This window comes from Chaetodon auriga, chromosome 7, assembly GCF_051107435.1.
Source record: "Chaetodon auriga isolate fChaAug3 chromosome 7, fChaAug3.hap1, whole genome shotgun sequence".
NCBI classification, from domain to species: domain Eukaryota; kingdom Metazoa; phylum Chordata; class Actinopteri; order Chaetodontiformes; family Chaetodontidae; genus Chaetodon; species Chaetodon auriga.
Window position 1 is genome coordinate 16,885,247 of NC_135080.1, and position 22,830 is coordinate 16,908,076.

The 22,830-nt window shown below is 41.5% G+C and overlaps 1 protein-coding gene across 1 annotated transcript in view; it reads right to left on the reverse strand.

Moving 5' to 3' along the window:
• zbbx (zinc finger, B-box domain containing) overlaps positions 1–22,830 on the reverse strand; it is a 50,562-nt gene that overhangs the window by 21,938 nt on the left and 5,794 nt on the right. Inside the window, exons 3-9 of the mRNA XM_076735267.1 lie at positions 19,428–19,527; positions 18,713–18,764; positions 17,845–17,960; positions 14,286–14,381; positions 9,448–9,681; positions 7,006–7,231; positions 5,846–6,005 (exon numbers count right to left, since the gene is read on the reverse strand). Of these exons, the coding sequence (XP_076591382.1) occupies positions 5,846–6,005; positions 7,006–7,231; positions 9,448–9,681; positions 14,286–14,381; positions 17,845–17,960; positions 18,713–18,764; positions 19,428–19,527 (984 nt within the window). The remainder of the gene's footprint in view (positions 1–5,845; positions 6,006–7,005; positions 7,232–9,447; positions 9,682–14,285; positions 14,382–17,844; positions 17,961–18,712; positions 18,765–19,427; positions 19,528–22,830) is intronic.

Genomic DNA, 22,830 nt, shown 5'->3' on the forward strand with positions numbered 1-22,830 from the left:
TATTGATGGATTCATGTACACTTTCTGGTTTGGTCCTCTTGTCAGATCATTCCACTGTAGCCAGACCAAAACAATACACAGCTGTGTCCTTCACACCGTCCCTCTTGATTTCTCACCTTCCCTCTATATCCTCTTTCCTCATCTAATCTGGCCAAAGTGCAAGACCAGTGAGAGGGACTTTGTGAGAAGCTCCAGGCTGGCCATAAGGGCTGACTGGGGAAGTTACTTGTAGCTTATATCTTCTCCTCGAAATTAGTCCATATCCTCAAACCTGGCAATGTTTATCTTTTCTCTGTCTATTTAATGTACTCAGAGGGTTATATTTAATCCTGTCCCTCAAATCCCATTTCTTATCCCTTTGCTCCATCCATCCATCTCTAGTTCTCCTTACTTACTGTATTTTACATGCAGTAGCCTTCCTAGCCTTAGGCTGTTTGCATTTAGGCTTTTGCCAGAAAAGGAAAGAATCATATTTCTCTTCTGGTCTCCCCTGTTCTTGAATTTTTACCTTACCCAGGAGATACATGTTTGAGTCCATCCTAACACAGAATATATGTTAAACATAATATTGAATTATTTATTTGTTTTGTGAAAAACAAGACGGAGCATAGAATAAAGAGACCTTCAATCGGTTGAGCTTTAGCATCCACAGTGCAAAAAACCAACTGTTGTTAAGTGTTCCTGAGGAAGGACTTTGAATCCCTACCATATCGCCCTGCACCCTGTAAGGAAGAGCTAGACAAGAGTTTCCCTACAGTAAAATTATGGATAAGTCTCTGTAAAAGGGAGAAAGTGAGACACAGTATAACTACCTAGATTCCAGACAAATTACAAAATTGTAGTATTGAGTGAAAGGGAGGTGCTGCACTGCTAAATGATGTATAAGATGTGCTTTCTTAGCTTGTCAGTTTTATTTATGATACTTCATCAAAAACAATATTTCATTCTAATTGAGGTATTATTTAAACATCTCTTAGACTAATGGCAATGCCCTTGTTTGATGCCCTCTGCCATAAAGCAAAGTAAAAGCAAGAGGGATTAGACAGAGATGAGCTCTTCAACAGGACCATTATTGCTGCTATATTTGCCCTGCGGACAGCGGGTTAGCTCAATCAAATCTGACATTTGTTCCAAAAGTGCTTTATGGAAGTCACCACATCTATCAGAGGCGATATTTCAACCATTACTCCAACTATTCAAGCTTCCATTTCTGTAGCTGAAACTTTGGCTCTGAGTAAGTGTACAGCACAGGTCAAATTAGCTACTTCAGACCAGGCAGCCTTTACTTCACAACACAATTGACATTTTAAAGTCAGAAAAAAATAAATAGGACTGAAAGAAATTTGATTTGTTTCGCTGGAGAAACAATGTAAAAGTATTGGGCGTGACAGACAAATGAGACGGAAGTTAACATTGTTGTTGATGGAGTCTAGAGGCATCCTGGCATCTGTGTAAAGTATGCTCAAGCAGAACATTTTCTCTGATTGTTTAAAAATGGGAGTTTTTCTCTACAGCCTACTGTAATGGCTCTGCGCTTATTCTTTTTTCACAGACATGGAGCAACATTATCACCCCGCTGGAATCTTGTTCAATAAGCCAATAATGGCTTTATGGCTATTATAAACTATGTGTGTTTTGTGCCACTGTGTCTTTTTTCTGTGGTGGTTCCCAGATAAGTTATTTTTTACTCTAAGAAAGCCTTTTTATGTCTCTAAAGTAAGCCTATATGCCTTGTACAGTAGATGACCAATACAATACTGTCTTTTTCCTTTGACAAGAAATACAGCGACACATCGGGCCAGATTTGGGATCTAAATTTGGCAGTACAAGTCAGGCACTGTCAGGTCAGCTGTGTACAGATGTGGGTAGGGGCCTGTTCAGATCTCAGTGCTATGTCTGAGCAGACTTTTTTTCAGGGTTCAGTTCTTTGATCACAGATACTTTGAATCTGGCGGTTTACGGAGAGGGAGCATTCACCAGCCCGCTCACAGTGACCTGTCATCTGATGCAATCAGACTGATACCCCCCTGGTCGTAAGCTTGCTTTCTGTAATCTGAAGAACATCCACAAATCTAACAAGGTGATAGGCTTTATGACTCTAATGTGCATAGCTGAGCACTTTTAGCAAATTCTTTAAAACGTCTTCCTCCTCCATGCTCCCTCCTTCATTCTCTTTCTCATTATTACAGAAGCTTGTTAAAATTCAGCCTCCCACTCTTCCTTTCTGCAGCCAGCCAGTCTCTCTGTCTCTCCATTAAGCTCTGCCACCATCACCGCTGCAGGCTTATTGCACTCTAGATTGGCTCTCTAGTCTATTCCACAGTTAAAGGCTGCTACAGCTGGGGACTTAGAGCATTCCAGCTCATGCAGTCAGCAGGCCCAAAAACTGCACTCTGCTCTCCTCTCCTCTGGCCTACTCTCCAGTGGGCTACTCAGTCCAAAAGGAGCCGCTTAAATAAAGGGCTGTAATAATGGGACCTGCTGAAGCCAGGCCCTCAGGCAGTCTACAGCACAATAAGTGCTGAGAAACCGGTGGCTTATGTAGGCTGACTAAAGAGAGGCATGTGCAGTGGCAATAGTGTGTGTGATGTGAAAATTGTGTGTGCACATGTGGGCGTATTTGTGTGCCCAGTAATGAAAGAGGGTGTTCCCAGGAGTACAAGTACTGACCTCAACCATTTGTCTGCAAGTGACCTCTGTATGTGTTTGTTAAAGTGTATACTACATGGAAACAACAATTGTTTGATTTTCACATTCACATGTAGACATGATTGTCTAAAAATCTTGTACCTTGACATTGCTGCAGTCTTAAAAATTGAACTATATGAGCAATTGAAATGAAATCACAATGGCTTCATCTGTTTTCTTAATAAACAAAGGCTAAGCTAATGAGTTCATTAAAAGATTAACATTACTGTACTAAATAGATTAAACTTAAGAATCAATGCATGGCATGAGATCATCTGCATTGTTTAGTCCACCCAAAGCTTCACAGCAACTCATGTGTGGTGTTGTAGTTGTTACAACCCTGATTCCAAAACTCTGGTACAGTATATAAAAGATGAATAAAACAGAACGCATACAAAGATAATATATTTAATGTTTGACCTCATCAACATCATTGATTTTCGTAAATATCTGCTTATGAATTTGATGCAGCAAGCATGCATTTCAAACAAGTTAGGCCAGGAGCAACAAAATACTGGGAAAGTAGTGGAATGCTCCAAAAACAGCTGTTTGGAACATTCCACAGGTAAACAGGCTCATTGGTAACAGATGATAGGATCATGATTGGGTATGAAAGGGGCATCCTGGAAAGGCTCAGTCAATCACAAGCAAGGATGGTGTCGAAAGCTGCAGTGAGGCAGAGGAAGGCGAGAATGCTGAGGTGACCAGACGCTGAGAAGAGGAAGAGGTCGCTGATGACTTTGAGGAGGGCCGTTTCCGTGCTGTGCTGCGAGTGGAAACTGGATAGAAATGGTTCCAACAGTTTATTGGAGATAAGGTGGGCTTTGAGTCGGTAAGTGACAACACGTTCCAGTATTTCTGACAGGAAGGGGAGATTGGAGATGGGCCGGAAATTACTCAATATCAGGGTTGAGTCCAGATTTTTTGAGGATGGGGGTGACAGCAGCCAGTTCGAGTATTTGGGGGACTGAACACAAGCTGAAGGAGGAGTTAATGATTTCTGTGATGAGTGAAGAGATAGTTGGGAGACAGTCCTTAACAAGATTGGATGGGATAGGATTCAGAACACAAGTGGACAGAGGAGAGAAGGGGGATCTAAGACAGCTGCTGTAAAAGGTTTTTTTTTATTGGGGGGGTGTCAGGTTACTGTAGATGGTGTCTATATTTATTTTGAAAAACGAAAGGAAGGAGCACTTCTTAACTGTGAAGGAATTGGAGGTGTTGCCACGAGGTTTGACAAGTTTGTTTATTGTGGAAAAGAGAGCCTTAGGGTTGTTGGAGCCAGAGTGTATGAGGTGTGAGTGGGAGGTGGACCAGGCTGCGATGAGAGCATCTTTGTATTGATGAAAATAGTCTGTGTAGGCTTAAAGATGCACTGTTCAACCAGCTTTCTTGCAGAGTCTTTCAAGCTGGCACATGCGGGTTTTCATTCGGTGAAGTTCAGGAGTATACCAAGGAAACGAGTGTGTGAGCAAGACTGTTTTGGTTTTAATGGGAACCAGCTGATCAAGACAGGAGGAGAGTGTGTCATTATAGTAGTTGGCAAGATCATAGGGATTTTCAGACAGCAGGGGAGAGGAGGTGGACATTTTACTGGCAAGCGAGGCTGAGAGAGCTGGGGGGGAGAGATTTGAGATTTCTGAAGGATATTTTGTGTTTAACTTTTCAGATGGGGATAGAGATGTCAGTATCCATAGTGATTGCCAGGCAATGTGAGATATTGAGGTTGAGGCTGGAGAGCTAATGCATTGAAAGACCAGTGGAGCAGACCAAATTTGGATGTGACCACAACTGTGAGTGGGGAAGTTTATGTGTTGCGTGAAGTTGAATTGATGTAGCAGTTCCAGGAATTCAACAATAGATTTACAGTCAGTGTCATCAAAGTGAATATCAAAGTCACCCAGAAGGACAAGGGGTGGTGAGATGGCACATAGCTGGGTCAGAAAACTAGAGAAATCAAAGAGAAATGAGGGGTTTGCCTTGCAGTGGATGATGGAGGAGTTGGACCACAGAGTTTGAAGGCAAGGTGTTGTTACTACATGGGCTCAAGAACACTTCATGAAACACAGTTTGTTTGCATACTATTGCATTCTATTTTTATTTCCATTTTACACAGCATGCCAACTTTTTTGGAATCAGGGTTGTAATATTACGGTGACAAATAAGGTATTACTCCCAATTCACCAATAATTTGGGAAAATGTACCTGTTGCTAAGTTCCACAACATGCCAACAATGAAACCTAATTTACCAGGCCTGATCAGACCTTTGGTTTGTCACAAAGTGTTCGTCTCACATCCATTGAATTACTCAACATTACATGCCAGCTGAGACTTGCCATCCTTTATAGCACTCTCTAGTCTGACTAATGCATGAATACAGTTACGTTCATTACCTCTAAACCCTCGAAGAAAAAGTAGTCCATATTAAAATACTTGGAAATCATCCCATTTTGCGAAGAGGCAATTTGCTACTGCTTAGCAACATCAGTTGGCACCAGCAAAGGAAAAAAAGGAAATCAAGGTGATGGATGGAGCAGGGAGACACTGAGGAGTTGTTCATGGCATTTCTTGAAGTTGATGGAAAAGGCTACAAGCACACTTAACTTCTGACTTTCAAGTTCTCCTAAAATAATCTATTTATTTTGTTATTTATTCATCAGTAGACACTGCCTGAATGGGTGAGCATTACTTGTATGTAGTATTTAGTTTATATGCAAAATATGAGCAAAACATTCTGACAGCAATGACAAGTAGCAAACATATACCATCAAAGTAAAAGTGAAAGAAGCACCATGTAAATTAGGCATTTTAACAGGATAGTCATAGTTCTTAGTTTTGATTGGTTGTGTCATATTTAAAGCTGTTGTAAAATGCACAATAAATAAGTAAGTACATCAAAGTTGCTAAACATAAGTTCTGACCTGCTTAGCAGACATTTGTGTGTGTATGTGTGTGTGTAAATGCAAGTTACATATGTTTTCTAAAAGAATAAAAAAACTAATTTGAAAAAAAGAGATTTGTTGTCTTGCATAATGAAGATGAGGAAGACATAGCATCTCATAGGGCCTACTGCCTGAAACCCATGCCAGAAGTTTCTTCATGCTTTAGTGTGTGCATGTGTGGTGCATGTACGTTGTTGTCTGTCTGTCTGTGTACCTGCGGTGCCTCTTGAGAAGCAATCTGTCCATGTTGGTAAGGCTGCTTTCTGTGAACTCCACCCTGACAGGCACTCTCCTTTCTCCCCCTCCTCCTCCGAGTCCTTCAGCTCCTCTGTCTGGAGCGGGGTCTGCCTGGGTTGCCACATCTGACACTGATACTTGAGAAAAATGGAGAAGGGGAGATCACACAAAAATAAAGTTAAGTTAAGAGGGAGAGGAGGAGGAAAACATGGCCAAAAGGAAAGAAAGATGCCAGACAAAAGTAGAAAAAAAGGCCAGGAACACATCATTTGCCGGCTTCTCAACACCTTCCTCAAAACACCTCCCGTCAAGAAGTGAGAAAATACCTTGTCACCACGCCAAGAATGTCAAAACACAAACAGACAGGAGAGAGCCCCCTGGGAATAAGAAAAAGATGTACACAATACAAAAGGAACATAGTAAGCGCATGAGAGTAATGGAAAGATAGAAGTAAGAAAGAGAAATGTTATGATTGTACTCCAGACACTTTGGCAGTCCACAGTGGCGGCTTTAAATTGGGCCTGGGTGCCATTGGCCTGACAGAAATAATTAGGGCTGGAGGGGCTAGCAGCAATTTGCAGAGCAGAGCGAAAGGAGAGAGGACAGACTCTGTCCAAGCAGTAAAGCAGAGAAAACAGGAGGCCTAATAAAAAGCACAAACACCTACACACACACACAAAACCTAGAATAATAGCACCAATATTACACACCCACACAAACACTGTCGCACATGCGAGCATATAGAAACACAGCATGTGTGAAAAGACATAAAAACGGCGAACACAGTGGAGCTGGTAGACATACCCATGCACACAGCTGAAGCGAATAGTGCTGTGGTGTGGAGTAGGGCCACCCCTAACACTCCTCTCATTATCTCAATATGCAACAGCCATGGATTACCCTCCTACTGCAGTGGTAAGCACTTTCTATAAGGCCTTAACAGATCAGAGCACGGACATGGAGGGGGTGAGCGGGAAAGCTGAGGAGTAGGTGAAAATAAGAGAGCTAAGAAGAGAAGGATGCAGTTGGCAAAGATGGAAAAAATGTACTAACATTTACTCAAGTGCTACTGTATATACAGTGTGCATAGAATGTTGTATCTGGTGCATGTGACCATGTACCATCTATGTAGTTCACCTGGTCGAACGGGTGCCCCTCTGGTATCCTCAGTCACGGGTTCTTCTGCTCCATCACTCTTCTCTCTTCTCCACTGTCCAAGAGCCTCCTGAAAAGATCTCGCAGACTCCTCCTCATTGTAATCTCCTCTAAGAAGGGTGCCGGGAAATCCCCACTCAACCTCCTTTTTCTGCTCCTCTTCAGTAATTTCCGGCATTTTCTCCTCTCCATGATTCACAGCCAACTCCTGTAACAAAATAAATATTTCCTGACTTTAGTTGTGGTCATGGATGGCCATAATGTGATGTTAGGCTAAGAAGCTTCTCTTCTGTACATGTATGTATATCATTATTAAAGGTTAGTACTACCATAGATCAAAAACTGGCCACAAAAACTGTGTTTTCTGCTAACAGAGAAAAATCTAATTTGTATTCCAGTGCACTGCACCTTTGAATTACCAAATATTCATTGTTGTGCAAAATAGCGGAAGTGACTGTTACTGAGATTTTCAGTGCTGGAGGCACACAGTTTGCAGGTAAGAACAAGGAAAAACATTTCTCTAGAGGTTGGACACGTGCAATTTTGGTTGTGACCTTGGCTATGTCTTTGTTGATACACCATTATAAAGTAATAGGAAATTGCCTGAACGTGTCTATCTTCATATCAGATCTCTAAAAGTAGCTTGGTTGGGATGAATGTGACAGGGTTCAACAATAAGGGCGGCCTGGGTCCAGTACAAAGTTACATAAGACAAGTAAATTCAATCCGTTGCCCTGTCGGGTCAGTGATTAAAAAGTGATTAATAATTTCAGAACTAATTTCATTTCAATAATTTTCCAGACACGACAAACAGTTCGAGGTCTGCTCTACTCTCTGAGACTCCACTCTGCTCTTCCTGTGTCTGTGTGAGTAGAGCACGAAAAGAACATTCATTGCGTCTTGGAGAAAAGCATACGACGACTGGGTGGAGAATAATGACTCAATACATACAGACACACTGCTTGGTTTGTCATAAGTACCCAACAACGTACGATAAGTGAGGACTGTTTAAAGAGACAGATGATAATTGGAAACAGTCACTTGAAAGCCATGTGAAAAAAACAGCAACCTTTGCTCTGTGTGACAGGAAGGGTATTAAAAACTGTACCTTACAACTGCAAACATAAACATTCTCATTGCAGTTTTTTTCACATTGTAAGAAAACATATTCAATGGTGTGACGGGAGTTCAAGGCCTTGTAGTTCTTCGTGAATATATACCGAATGTGTGAATGCATTCAGAATGTTCATCTGAAGAAAAACATTTAGAATAACACAGTCTGCTCAAAACAACTGCAGAACTTAACTCTTGATGGGATTCTGCTCCTCAGCGCTCCTTTAGACTAAATTAGAAGTGGAATTCGTGGAACTTTCAAACATGAAATTGGTCGTAGGAAAACTGAGCACAATGCACAAGTCTGAACACAAGTTAAACACTAAATACCTTGGTACCTTCTGAACCAAACTGTTCCAAATGACTGCTGTGTGAATAAGGTTAGCTGAGGTCTGTGGTGGAGTCTAAATGTCAATCTAACTGTTATTGCCAGACTTCGACTGTTGGGGGGCATTTTTTAGTCTAAAGGTGCATGCATTCACAAGCCTGCATGGAGACACAGCCTGTGGATATAGTGTCAATTAGGATGTGTTGGAAGTCTTTCCAATTGATTCACAGGATGCAGACGCAAAACATACACGCTGCAGAGGCTTGTTTGACATGTTTCTGCTGTACTGTCACAGCATGGGAACTATATCTGGAGATTTATTTCATGGGTCAATAACCATTTGAAAAACCTATTTTTTTCAAAATAATTGTTCGTAAAAGCAAAACCCTAACTTTTAATGGATTCTCCTAAAAGTTTTGAAAAATGTCAAATAAAAAGGTGTGGACACATTTGAAACTTGGAATTGCAAAATATGGCTATACATTACCTTACCATAGATTGTAATGCAAGATTCTGCACTGTTTCTTAATATAAGATCAACAATCTATTGAATTTGACAGAAGCACAAACAGCAGATTAGGAATACAAGTGCATATCTGTACTGTTGACTTGTGATGTGCTGTTTTAACACCGTGCATTTTACACTTCAGGCTTTGAAACAATGTTCTTATCCAAACTAAACTCTTCTAACTTAACTTGTGTTGTCATAAGCTACCAGTTGCAAGGGAGCAAAATCAATTATTGGCTCACCATAATGGGTCTGTATGGATGTGTGTTGTGCTTATAGGCTTTGTGTGGATGTTGCTTGTAAATTGGTGAACTGTATGCAGAAACACTGTACATGCTACATTTAATGAGTCAGTGTATCTGAAAACAATTCATTTTGGGATCCTAACCTCAGCCCTGGATTACATATAGTATAAAGTACCTCTAGCACTGTAGTGCGTGCGACTCAACAAGTAACAGTAAAGATTACCACCAACCTGGCTGGAATCAGGGTGCAATTGTGTAGGTTTTGCCACAGCCTCCGTTCTTTTTTCTGAACTGTGATCTCCTTGTCTGGTAATTGCCTTGGACTTGATGGTGTGATTGGGACTGGGCTTGGAACTGGGACCGGGGTCAAGACTTGTAAAGGTACCAGGATTAGAGCAAGGGTTGATCTGTTCCTGGAAGCAGCTGACAACATCTTGAGTGCTCACATGGGTCTGTAAGTCTGCCTGTAAAAGAAGGTCATAGTGAATGACATATACATATTAGATCAACAGTGTTACTTTTGTTTCTTCGACCTGCCTGCCTGAGTGTCCTGCATTTGGGTCTTTTTGAACTGCCAAACATAAAAGTAAAAATAATAGTGAGGAGGTATACTCTTCATCAGGAGTGTTGTTGACCTCAGTTTCCACAAATTTTCATATAATTTAATACATTACAAAGCAAGTTCTACATGCGCACTTATGATATGAAGCCAATGAGATGATGCCACTATAGCCAACTGCCATGAACCCCATTTAGAGGGTACAACCTAATTATTTTAAGTGCCCATACCTACATCACCAGCATAACCTTGACAGTCACAACGATGAACTCCATTTTATATTTAGCGTATGCACCTTTATTTTATATAAATGAAACCACAAATAGCCTATGCAGAATGACATTGGTAATGCACATCACATGACAAAGCTGGTATCCCACTTATTGTATACTGGCTTTACATTAGATCCCATTTTAACCACAAAGCAACTGATCTATTTACAAACTCCATCCAATAACGCATCACACATAAACCAATCCTTTATTCCTCGAAAAAAAATAATTTACATAGAGTGTGATCAGATATTTCCATACTTATGGACAAGAGAAAATGGGAAGCACGCTGCATGAGAGCTGATTGCTTTTCTCTATACCACAGGCTGAATTCATTACTCTGTTCCATTAATCACCGCAGACCAGCAGGGCTGCCGAGGTTTACCTGTCTGTAGACTGTTATCCTGTCCTTGAAGGTGTCCAACAGAAACACACAGACCAAGATGGACTCAGGGAAATGTGGAGGAACTGAGATACTTCAGAAAGACAGATGCGGAATTTAGGGGAGCCTCAGAAGTTACAGTATAATTTTGGTCATTTTACGATACATTTTATTGCTGGTTTTCAATCTTTGACACCTAGAAATTGGCCCTGTATCACCTTCACGGCTATTCACTACTGACAAGATGTAACCCAGCTCTGCAGGACATATGCAATCTATTGAGCATAGAGAAAAGTTATAGTATCACATAAATCCTAGAAACAACAAAATTAGTCTTATGAGCCCATTCAGCGCAGGGACATTTGTGGTGACTTTGGTAGTGTCACTTTAGTAGTGATGAAACTTTTTGATCACTTCCTTTTAGCAACACTAAACATTTTCCTCTGCAGGACAGAAGCACAGTCCTATGTTGGCCATCTCCTGGTCACGAGCCATTTGTTCATGCCTGTGATTGATTCTGCACAGTAATAATGTCATTCTGAATGGATGAATCTGTATATGCCCAATCTGGTAAAGACAGAGACTTGTTTTTGTTCTGAAATATCTCTGGTCTCATCAGTGATGAAAGCAGCTCATTCAGCGACACTCCATCCATGTGTTGAATTAGTTCATTCAGCATCTCGTGGGAGGGAACTTGCCCATGGCCACAAAATCTTTAAGAATCAAATCTTTGTCTGCAAACAATCCAACATGCCTAAGGACATTACTTTCCTCATCTTCACACCCTCTGAAGGAAAATCTTTGCCTTGCAAGTTTCAAGCAGTGCAGCTACTGAAGCCAGCCTTCTTGCTGTTTCTCTTTCTGTTTTTGGTCACCAGCCAACTGTGCTTACAGGTGCACATCAATGGACACTTGAGGCCTTGGTACGCTTCAAACTAAGAGCTTGTCAGATCATCTAACAGTGACTGAAACCCCCTTCGTGGCAGCGAAGCTGGAAGGGGCTGAGTCCGATATGTAACTTTCCCAAACATACAATCCAACAATCACACCAAGTTCACACAATGGGCAGGTGTGCGAAGATGTAAGAGTGGGTATGGCTTTGAACTTCTCTCTCAAGCTCTCTCTTTTCATTCTTCAGATAACTTAACAGCCAATTGCAACACAGTGAAAGCCTTCAAGCTCTGCCATTTGCAATCATAATCAGTCTGTGTTAGAACAGTGCTTTGAGTTTATCCTTTTCTGAACCAGAAGATAAGTATTGTGAACAGAAGAACTGTCTTTCAGTGAGAGAATTTACTGTAGGGTTCAAACCACCACATACAAGTATCAACCACATTTAAGCTGGGCAACCCCTACTACACCAGCTCTAGGATACTATTCAGCAGTTGCAGCAGCATGTTTGACTTCTTAGGGAGCAAGGGTAAATAAAATTTCCCTTTGGGGCTCCACAGCATGCAAGTGATGGATTCTTTCTGCTTCTCAAGAGAGACAAAGAAGAAGAGATGGGTGGGGTTTACAACAAGACAGAAGGCAATAAAACAATTTCATTACATTTAAATCAGCTAAATGAATCTGCTAATTTACATTTTAAATATTGTTGTATGACTAAAAATTAGCTGACATCAGATTTGTTTTGATACCGCATACCACACCCATCTGGTACTCCACACAGGTTACGCTAAATCAAATACCAAGACTGCTTTGCAAAAATTAATTGAACCAGGTCTGTGTGTGTGAGGCTGGAAACATGAGCTGTTGAGGCACTGACGAAAGCCCCAACACAGCATACTGATGAAATTAATATTCCTTTTCTCTTTCTGACCACTCATTCGCTGTCTCTCCCTCCCTCATTCTTTCGAAGGCAAATGAAACAGGATTAGCAAATGAGGAAGAGAGAGAGAGAGATGCCTGTGTCAGCTGCATGTGCATAATCCCCTGTCTTTATGTCCTGCCAAAACACACAGTTTGCATGTGTGTTTGTTCAAGAGTATGCATGTGTATGTGTTTGGTTTGAAGGTGTGAGCGAGTTCCACTCATGCATCACTGAGTGACCATGAGGAGAGAAACAGAGACGAGCACTGAAGAGAAAAAGAAACAGAGCTGTTTCAATGTCTGTACTTCTTGTCTCCATGACTGTGTATGACTTTGCTCCACCATGGAGGCTACCCAGTCACATACTGGTGTTGACCCAACCAGCAGTCAGGCAGCACATAAACACTGAACTAGGAGATGTCTACATAAGCTAAGCTACACTGCGTAAGGGCCAGTTAATTATAGTATCTAACAGTATACATATATGTACACACATTATCACACACAAAGAAACACCTTTTGACTGAAAAATTACAGGATGTGTATTCACATAGCCATATCCATGTACACTCACAAAACACGTCATCACGCAGTTACTCTCTTTGTGAGCACTTCTAGATGAAAATAATAGCACCCAAGAAAACAATAACATGAAAAGAAGCTGGCAAAATCATACACAACCTGTGCAGGGAAAACATAGTACAGCCAGCAGAAAACAGAAGATGCACATATGCCAAGAGAACATGGAGTAACTACAAACACACACACACACACACACACACACACACACACACACACACAAACAAACAAACATACACTGAAGTCAGTATCCAAAGTAAGAGGAAAAACACAGGAACTTCTCGACTTCCAGAGCCGAATATGGAAAAAAATGTGCTTTCTCTCTAGTCACCTGCATGGCTGCAGCCAATCAATTTAGCTTGGTCTTGCTACTAAGCAGGGCCATAATATGGGTCACCATGGTACATATAGCAGTGGACCTGACTTGGCTGGCATTCTGCAGTGCTTCTGAAAAAGCAAAAAAAAAGTCTACTTAAGGAAGTAAATTAGTGTATCTGATGTCAACTCGACAACAGCGTGTTTACTAGTTGGATAAAAATTCCTATCTCTAGCGACAGACACAAATACAGCTAGGAAAACTGAACAATAAAAAAGAGCAATATTTGCTTAACAGCCCATATTGTCTAGTTTGAATTTGACCTCATTCAAATTCAGTCTGACATTTGACAAATATCGCTGACTTCAAATTCAAATATTTAAAAATCCATATACTTACAGGATGTTTTAACAACACAGCATACTCTTATTATGGGTATTCGGTATAGCTTTGGAAAGATTAGGCTCCCCTAATAAAAATGCTTTGCATACATATTTGGTTTAATGGGCCATTGCTTTATAGATACAACACACTGTTTGAGTGTGTGTGATGTGTCTGTGATGGTGTATTACTCACATTGTGGGGACATAAATCTTACACAGTCGCATTGTGTGGACTTGCTGTACTTGTGGGGACAAAATGCCGGTACAAGTAATGTAAATCATTAAATTTTAGGGTGAAGACTTGGGTTAAGGTTAGGGTAAGGTGAGGTTAAGGTTAAGGTTAGGGTAGGGGTTAGATTGAGATTGAGTCTGTGTGTGAGTGTGTGCATATAACGGACCAGAATGAGCTTTTGTGATCAAGGCATTTGCTAATGAGGAACATCCTTTTTGTTATTTGCTGGTAGGACATAGCAAAGCTAAAACAGCACAATACACACTGACACACACATACACAGACACACATAGTGTGTCTGTGTGTGTGTACAAAAGTGAGGGTGAACAACGGGAAAGGGGAAAAAGACAAGAGGTTGAGTGAAGTAGATTCTGTAGTCAGGGTTACAAGAAAGAGCAAAGAAAAGAAAGAATTAGTGAAGCAGAAGGAGAATCGGATCAGGACAGATATTATTGAAAGTATCTGTGAAAGAGAAAGAGAGACAGAGGGAAACAGAGAGGAGATAGACTAGATGCACGTGGGACCATGCTCACCTGAATGGGGATCATTCTGTGGAGCTTCAGTGCCCCCTTCTGGTGAAATCTGGCAAAGCAGCCAATGCAGTAATCTTCTGTGCATTCAACACACATCTGCAATACAGACATCCACAATGAAGGCAGTGTGTGTGTATGTGAAAAGAGCTGGGTGTGACGATTTGTGTGTTCATAGGTCTTATGGAAGTAGAAAATAAGATGTATGTGCATGTGCAGCATGTGCAGCATGTGCGCGTGTGTGACTCTTCACTGACAAGCAGAAGCTTAAGTAATATTTATCAAAGATTTAAACCTAAAGCAGGATATTGTTTTCTTTTCTCTCACCCCAACCCTGCCAAACAAACTTTGACAGGAGAGATGAATATTGAAATGGATTCTCTGGCAGGATGCTGAAAGGTGTGTGTGTGTGTGTGTGTGTGTGTGTGTGTGTGTGTGTGTGTGTGTGTGTGCCTGGTGAGAGAGAGAGCGAGCGAGAGAGGGAGAGCATGGGAGAGAGAGCCTGTGTGTGCATGTATGTATTTATGGAGTGGTGTGTGTGTGTGTGTGTGTGTGTGTGCTTTGGGTATATGAGCATGTGTGAGTGAATGCATCTTAAGGGAAGTCATTATCATATCTATCTGTGAGAATCCGTTCTTATTAGTGGAGAAAAGTCCCTGCATCAGCAGGTTGGGGAGATTGGCCTAGACCGAGTGGACGGAGCACAGAGGCAAGGACAGGAGGGGTGGAGAAAGACAATGAGACAATGAGAAGGGAGGATATGTGTAAGAGAGGGCGGGGGGGACGGGGGACGGAGGCATTTTAAAATTCAAGAAACAACAAACAGTAAACAAACAGCCACCATTTGTCTGGTTCCTTTCATTTGATGTGCAGGTTTCCTTTTCGTTATGGCCCATGGTTTCATCATCAATACCATGTCAAATTCACAAAGTATAGTTAAGTGCGCTCTCTGAGGGAACAGTATGAATTGTACTTCTCCGCAGTGGGGATTTCACAATTTTTTTGTGACAGAGTGGTATATATCTGGATCTAATGACTTAGAACATTCCTTCTTAGTCCCTTCCTTGCCCACTTGAGTAGTTGTTACGTCTTCACCTGTCTTTCATCGCGTATTGTAATAGACAATTGAACTACACAAGGTAATGCAATAAACAAAACCATATACAAATTCATCGTGTCGAGGTCTTACCATCCATTACTCCTGCTCCTTTCTTTTTGCTCTTTCATTTCATCTTCTCCCCCTTTTAGTTTTTTTGTGTCTATTAATTAATGCATTTATTTGTGACACTGTGTTCATTCTTTTGCAGCCCTTAATTCCTTCTCAAACATATCAGTATGTGACTGTGTACAAGTGTGTGTGCTGTGACATTGCCCTTTAATGGTCCAATAAAGAAGGGCCTCATTTCCCCCCTCAGGCCTGAGGATAAATTACAGCCACTCCCCAGGGACTAGGCATCCCTATCAGGCTGCAAGCGTCTGTGCTCTCCTGTGCTATGCAGAAGGAAATGAGGTCCTTTTTTTTGCCTGGATGACTCTGGAATACAGCACAAGGCTAGGCGTGCAGTGTGTCTGTGTGTGTGTGTGTGCACATGTGATTTTGGTAGTCTGTGCCAGTGTGTGTGAGTCATAGCTTAAAACAAGCGCAGATGTCTACATGATTGTGTGTGCGTGTGTGTGCTTAAGTGCAGTTCCAGACAGAACAGCAGAGACAGTCATAACGCTCTCCATTATTGTCATTATTACAGGGCAGAAGGGCTATCCAAAACATGCGTGTGTCTGCGTGTGTGCGTGTGTGTGTGGGCACGAGCGAACTGTGTGTATTTGTGATATGTGCTTGCCCAGACTACTGTAAGCATTGCCATTAAGCTCATCACTATGGGGCACTGCGGGCACTGGGCCCTTCATTGCACAATTCAGTGCCATCATCATCAAATGCACTATCAAGCAAATTACCACATTACATTTTAACACAATGTGTGTGCTGCACTTAAAATAACTTATTCCACAACAAAAGGGACAGAAAAATGGTGGCTGTCAGCTCAATCAGTTCAACCCCTCTCCCTCTCCTTCCTTCCCTCTATCAATCTCTCTCTGTCCCTCATTGCTCTCATTCTCTCTCTCTCGCTGTCTCTCAGAAGCATCAGTTATTCAATACTAAACTGTGCTGGCTTCTGAGACAGAGGATAGGAATTACAGAGGGATGTGGGAGCGACTGGTCATCAAGCATGTGCTTCTCAGCTCAGTTTGACACAGCCCATTATACACACACGCACAAACACACACAGTATGGCTTTTCATTTATTTCTCTCTCTCCCCCTCTTGTTCACACATACAGTTGCAGGCCACGGTCCCTCCTCCTGAGCAGTAGTGGATGAAGAGCGAGAAAGAATAAACAATGGTGCTCTCAGAGGTCTCAAGTATTGATGAACGGGTCCAGCTAAACTGTTATCAGTGCAAACACAAACACACAGATAGACCAACAGATAGGACAGCAGAGGAATAGTGAGAGAGAGAGAGAGAGAGAGAGAGAGGGAGAGAGGGAGAGAAAGAGAGGCAGGGAGAGGAGAGGAAAAAGACAGATAAACACATAGGACAGAGGAAGAAAGAGAGACAGAAACAGGCAGGGATACAGCAGAGGGAAAAAGGCAGAAGATAGCGGGCATCTTGATGAGAGAGGGAGATAACAACTTATATGCGTGGAAGAGAAAGAACAGAAATATAGAAAGAGACAGAGGGCAGAGGGGACAGTGAAGCACCAGAAACAAATGAACCAACAGAGAGATGGAGAGTGATGGACAGGTAGAAAAGAACAAAAAGTATGGAGAGAGAGATTCAACATTTTAGCTATGGAGGTCAAGTTAACTGACTCCCGGGGCCAGACGCATAAAACTCTGCATTGATTCACGACTAAATATGCGTTCTTCAGATTTATAAAGCCGCACATACACCTGCTCTGTTGTATAAATATCAGTGATTGTGGAACTGGATGTGCACAAGCCTCATTCCCACTGCCACGGTTAGCCATGAAGTGATGCAGAAACACCTTTGATCAATCCTTTGTATACTGGTGTCAATGAGGAGAACAGAAAAAAAGAAGTGCAATTGTGTCGCATCAGTGAGATTCTCCTACAGCACCTGAATAGCGGGCTTTAGGCATGACCATTACGCACAACTGTGGCTATTTATAGCGCCCAAACCATTAACTAATCACCTGTCCACCATCATCACAGAGATATCTCAATGATCATTATCAAACATGAGAAGGCTGGTCAATGATTCATTGATATTGCAGATATTGCATGACTGGTCTGAAGTATTTGTGAGCGTGGTTTTGTGCGTGTGAATCGTTTGTACATCTGGCCCATGGTGTTTTTAACTGAGTGTTAATTTGTGTGTAATTCAGCAGTATAAGGTATCAAAATGCATCAAATTTGATCCTTAAAAAAATGCAGATTGTTTTGTCTTTTAACATTTTCAGCCATACAGAGTACTGTGTGTGTGTGTGTGTGTGTGTGTGTGTGTGTGAGTGAGTGTGTGTGAGTGTGTCTGTTTGTGTACATACTAGTCCAGCACTCCTGACTTCACACTGTCCGCAGTATCTTCCTCTCAGCCTGTTTTTCCTTGTCGCCCTAATACCAATGGTGGGGGGTGGAGGTGGAGGTGGCGGCTGAGGTGGAGCTAAACAGAGCAAGTACACTGTTGTTAACACTTGGCAAGAGGATTTCATTAAAGACTTTTAACATCTGAATCATATTTATGTAACTGACTCCCTGCCTAGTTCAACAACAAAGTAGGGATGAACAGAGTCTGTTAAAAATAACGTATATACACCTAAATTGTACAAGAAGTCTACAAGTGCTTGTGGTTTTTGTGCAAAAACAAAAAAAAAACAAAACATGCTTATACAACTAGTTGGAGTTTCTGAGCCACTGATGTGAAATGTATTATATGATAAATAAAAACAAACTACAAAAGACACACCACCCATTACAATTATCAATAACTGTATTTACTAAACACAGGCCTTGGTTGCATTTACTGCTGCTGTATACATTTAACAAATATCAGTACATCATTTTGAAACATTGTGATTCAAGGTGGGATTCTGTTCCTCAGGCAATGCTCCATACATTAATCATCCTGCCAAGGTTGGCTGATGGTCACTGTGATCAATCTTTAACTAGCAAACTCCAAAGTCTAGCACTTACTGAAGTAACTGTGACCAAGACGCTGAACCTTTACCAGTTCGCGGGGTGCTACTCTGTACTGTAGCTATTCTTGAATGCTAACCTCCATGCGCTGCATAGAGAGAATTTCAGTACAGTACAGTGTATCAAAGACCAATAGTTCTTGAGCGCACATCTGTGTCAACTCTACCTGGTGCAGGTAAGGCACAGCTGAAGCCCAGGTTATATCTGTTATCTACTCACCTGTCAGCGGTTCATCCTTCAGCACTCGGATCTTCACCTTGCCTGCTGACAGCTGAGGAGGAGACAGGGAGTACATTGGCGACAGTTTGTGGAAGCTCTCACCTGCCTAACAGTCCTCCACAGGCGTTTTTGTTTCTGCATGTATAAGTAGGTGTGGGCATGTTTTTATATATGAACTACACTGTGCTCATTATCATTTGCACTTTTACATCACTGCGTATTTAATGTACAGACAAGTAAACGAACAGACAAAAACTTGTTAGACATGAAGTTCTTCAATATATGTTTAGTCTCTGCCATGAAATGACTTAATTTATTCTTGATTATTTGTTATATTATAGTTGCCTTTCAATGAAAATCTGCTTTTTCATTCTACCACCATCATTTAACAGCAGGGTCTGTCCTCTGCTGAAACTGAAATGCTGAGAATTCAATCATTCTAGTTGTTTTTTACTCTCAGGCAGATGTAACCTTTAGAAAGGGAGTCACTTTTTTTCTCGTGTAAACATTACAGTTTCTCCCCTGAGATCCAGGGCACAAACGTTTCAAATCAAGGGTCAGGGTACAAAGTGCAATTTTAATTCTGCTATGCTCAACACACTAAAACAGCAGTGGTAAACTTTTCACAGATGCAGGCACAAGGCCCATCCACAGCATACGAGGAAACGAGAATTAACACAACATCCACGGATACAAAGACAGACTTCTCTTGTACCTTTTCAAGTCTGTTCTTGTTCTTCTCTGTGCTGCTTGTTGGACCAGTGCTGGTTAAAGAGCCACAATGTCCAGACTTCCATCTAGACCATCCAGAACGCCTAAACAGACAGAGACAATGGGAGAGAGAGAGTGTTTTCCTCTGGCAACTGTAAATCAACAATATTGAAATACAACCCCTTTGAATTTGACAAGCATAGTTAATCTACAGTATTTTAGCTGCGATTTCTAAAAAATGAAGAGAGAAACTGTGATGGCATCTGTTTCACTCCTTTGATTTGTTCATGCTTTTTTTTTTTTTCATGAAGACATATTTTCCACATCCACAAAACACCCACTCTGATATTCATTCTACATTAGAAGATCTGAGAACGCGAGCTGAAAGCATAACAACGGAGATCCTTCAGTAACAACAAAATGCAACAAGGGACACACATTGAAACACAGAGAGAAAACGTCTTTTCAAATAATTTCCTATCATATTTGAGGACGTTTGTATAACTGTTCACATAGCATGCAGTATATACCAATAAAGCACAGTGAATGGAGGAGCAATGTGCAGATCATTATATGCCCACATTAACTGTAAAAAATAAATAAATAAATAAATAAATAAAAATCATTCTTAAACTGTGTTTGACTTGGAAGGTTTAGCATAAATTGCGATGCTAATTACTATTCCTGTATTTTCAGTGGGGCTAAAGTAATGGCAGGATAGACGTAACAAAACTCAGAATTAATGCAATTTAATCCATTGAAGGACTCAAGGAGACTGAAGCCTTTTAATAACAGTGTCAGGCTTTAGAAGAGCAGAAGGAACCAGTGTCAAGAAAAGAAACTAATATCCTCATGAAAAAGGCAAAACAGAACCACAAAACTAAATCCTAAGTCCCTCTGGCTAAATCCATGGAAAAAAAAAGAAAATAAATTAAGAAAATCACTTTGTTCGATTAGTCTGAAAAGAGTGTTTAATTCATCATCGCCAGTCCTTGTGTTGTTAAGAGGACGTAAAACAGCAAGAAAAAGCACTTTGCCACATGCCCTTACATATACACAAGTATTTGGCCTTGCAAACATAAATTCTGCACATGTGCAACGCCATAGCAGCCTAAATTGCGTAATTCAGTCTAAAACCAAAAGGATGTTTTCCATTTCATCGTAGACAGCAGAGGTCTGTTGAACTTAACACATAAAACTAGAACATGAGAGGTTACAGGAATTATCCCAACTCAAACGTAAACACACACAGGGAAAGATGCAGATGCAAATACAGGAACATGAATGCAAATGTGCACACGTGCATATGCACAAGTACACTCATGCAGGACGCTCCTGTCAGTAGCAGAAAGTGAAGAAATGGAGAGGGATCCTCATTTGGATGGGAGTTATTCATGCTCATGTTGTTGAATTATTTATGCTATTTATGCTATTGTGATGTCTGGCTGTCTTTGAAAGAAGTTTATTTTGGATTGAGCTGGCAGCCTGTCAAGACACGGGAAGTCTGACTCTGTTTGTGTGTGTGCGTGTCTCTCTCTATCTGTGCATGTGCATGTGTGTATGTGATGGCAAGAGTTGCCAACACCCCTGACGCCATTTCTGTGCTGTGCTGACACTGAGGGTGGGCGTCAGGTAATCACCCTGGCGACATCACCTTGGCAACTGGACTGTCGCTAGGGGAGACAGCTGAGGAACACCCCTGTCAGTGCAGGATGACAGGGTGTCCCCTCAGGACAGGCGGCCTGGAGAGATAAAGAGTGTGTGTGTGCTCGTGTATCTCTGCGGACTGCATTGCATTAGTTGCATTAGCAACAATCTCATTATCTAATCCACACAGAAAGGCGCTCAATTACACCCACACATAAACGTATGAGTAAACACACACTTCACGATAACAATAATAGCTTAAAGTTGTTTTTAGAAGCAGGCAGACACATTCCTGCAGTCAATGTTTCTCTGCCTTACAAGCACACAAATATACACACACACACTTCCATCTCAACCTATTGCAGGGACTGTCCAAACTGTAAACTTCAATCAGCACTGCCAAAGTTCTTTTTAACACTTTTAACAAACAATAACGGCGTGTGTGTGTGTGTGTGTGTGTGTGTGTGTGTGTGTGTGTGTGTGTGTGGCACACACATGTGAGTGTGTGTGTGTTTGTGAATGAGAGAGAGAGAGAGAGAGAGAGAGAGAGAGAGAGAGAGAGAGAGATTTTGTTCAATCAGTCAATGCAATGCTAGCAATGCAGCGAGAATAACATGAAGTGATCTGACTGCACCTGTTAGGCAGAGGAAAAACACACACACACACACACACACACACACACACACACACGCGCACATTCACACACTAATACCACACATTGCTGTGCACCTTTCACTGTCTAGTGGGTGGATAGCAGATGACATCCTCTGAGTCACAGCTTGCATATTGGAAACAAACATCAAACGCGACACCTATTGCCACCTCGTCAAAAAACATTTCTTCATCAAAGTCAAAGCGGAAGAAACACAGTGAGGAGTACAGTTTCACATTAGCTTAGAGCAAGTTCATATTTCTAAATGATAAAAAAAGATATATATATATATATATTCAATCAAAGGAGAAGAGACACCAGGGTAAAGGCAAACACCACCTGTCTTACCTGGACACACTCATGTGTAACACAAGGACATGCACACGGCTATCACCTTTAAGTGACCCATCTCACCCAAAGGGAGAAGTGACAACATCTGCGTCCTCCACGCGCACACACACACGCAAATGCACAAACACTTTGAAGTTGAATGCCAAAGTAATCGTGTCCTCTCTCAATTCCCTCTCTGCAAGTGTGAGACAAGAAGACAGGGCAAAAACGGAGAGGGTTGAGACAGGAGAGAAACTTACCAGAAGCGAGAGATTCAGACATAGAATCCTATAAACACAGACATTGTGACAATTTAGATTGTGCTAGCTATGTTCACATTATAACATTAGTTCATTAGCAGCTGGACTAGTGCTGTAACTGTAATACAACTCCAAAAGCAAACACATTGATGGTGTTGCCTATTATTTCAGTTGTAATATTGCTAGTCTCAGGCCCAGAGAACTAACTACATATTGTGTAAGTGCATCACCAGCAGCAACCAGGCAGCTGAGCTGTGTATGAGAGGGTAAGACAGTGTAAACAAACTCCTCTTAGTGACTGGAAAGTGCCTTTGCCATTTGGGTGGTAAATTCGTGGACTGAATCCAGCATTTTAGTTCAGAATGAGCAGCTTGCAGAGTCATCGACAATCATGTGTGTATGCACGCAACATACACGCTGAAACGGGTGCTGGGAGGAGCCAAATGAAACAAATCAAACTACACATATCGATGAAAAAAAAGGGGGGGGGGGGCTAATATAAAGGAAACCATTGCAAA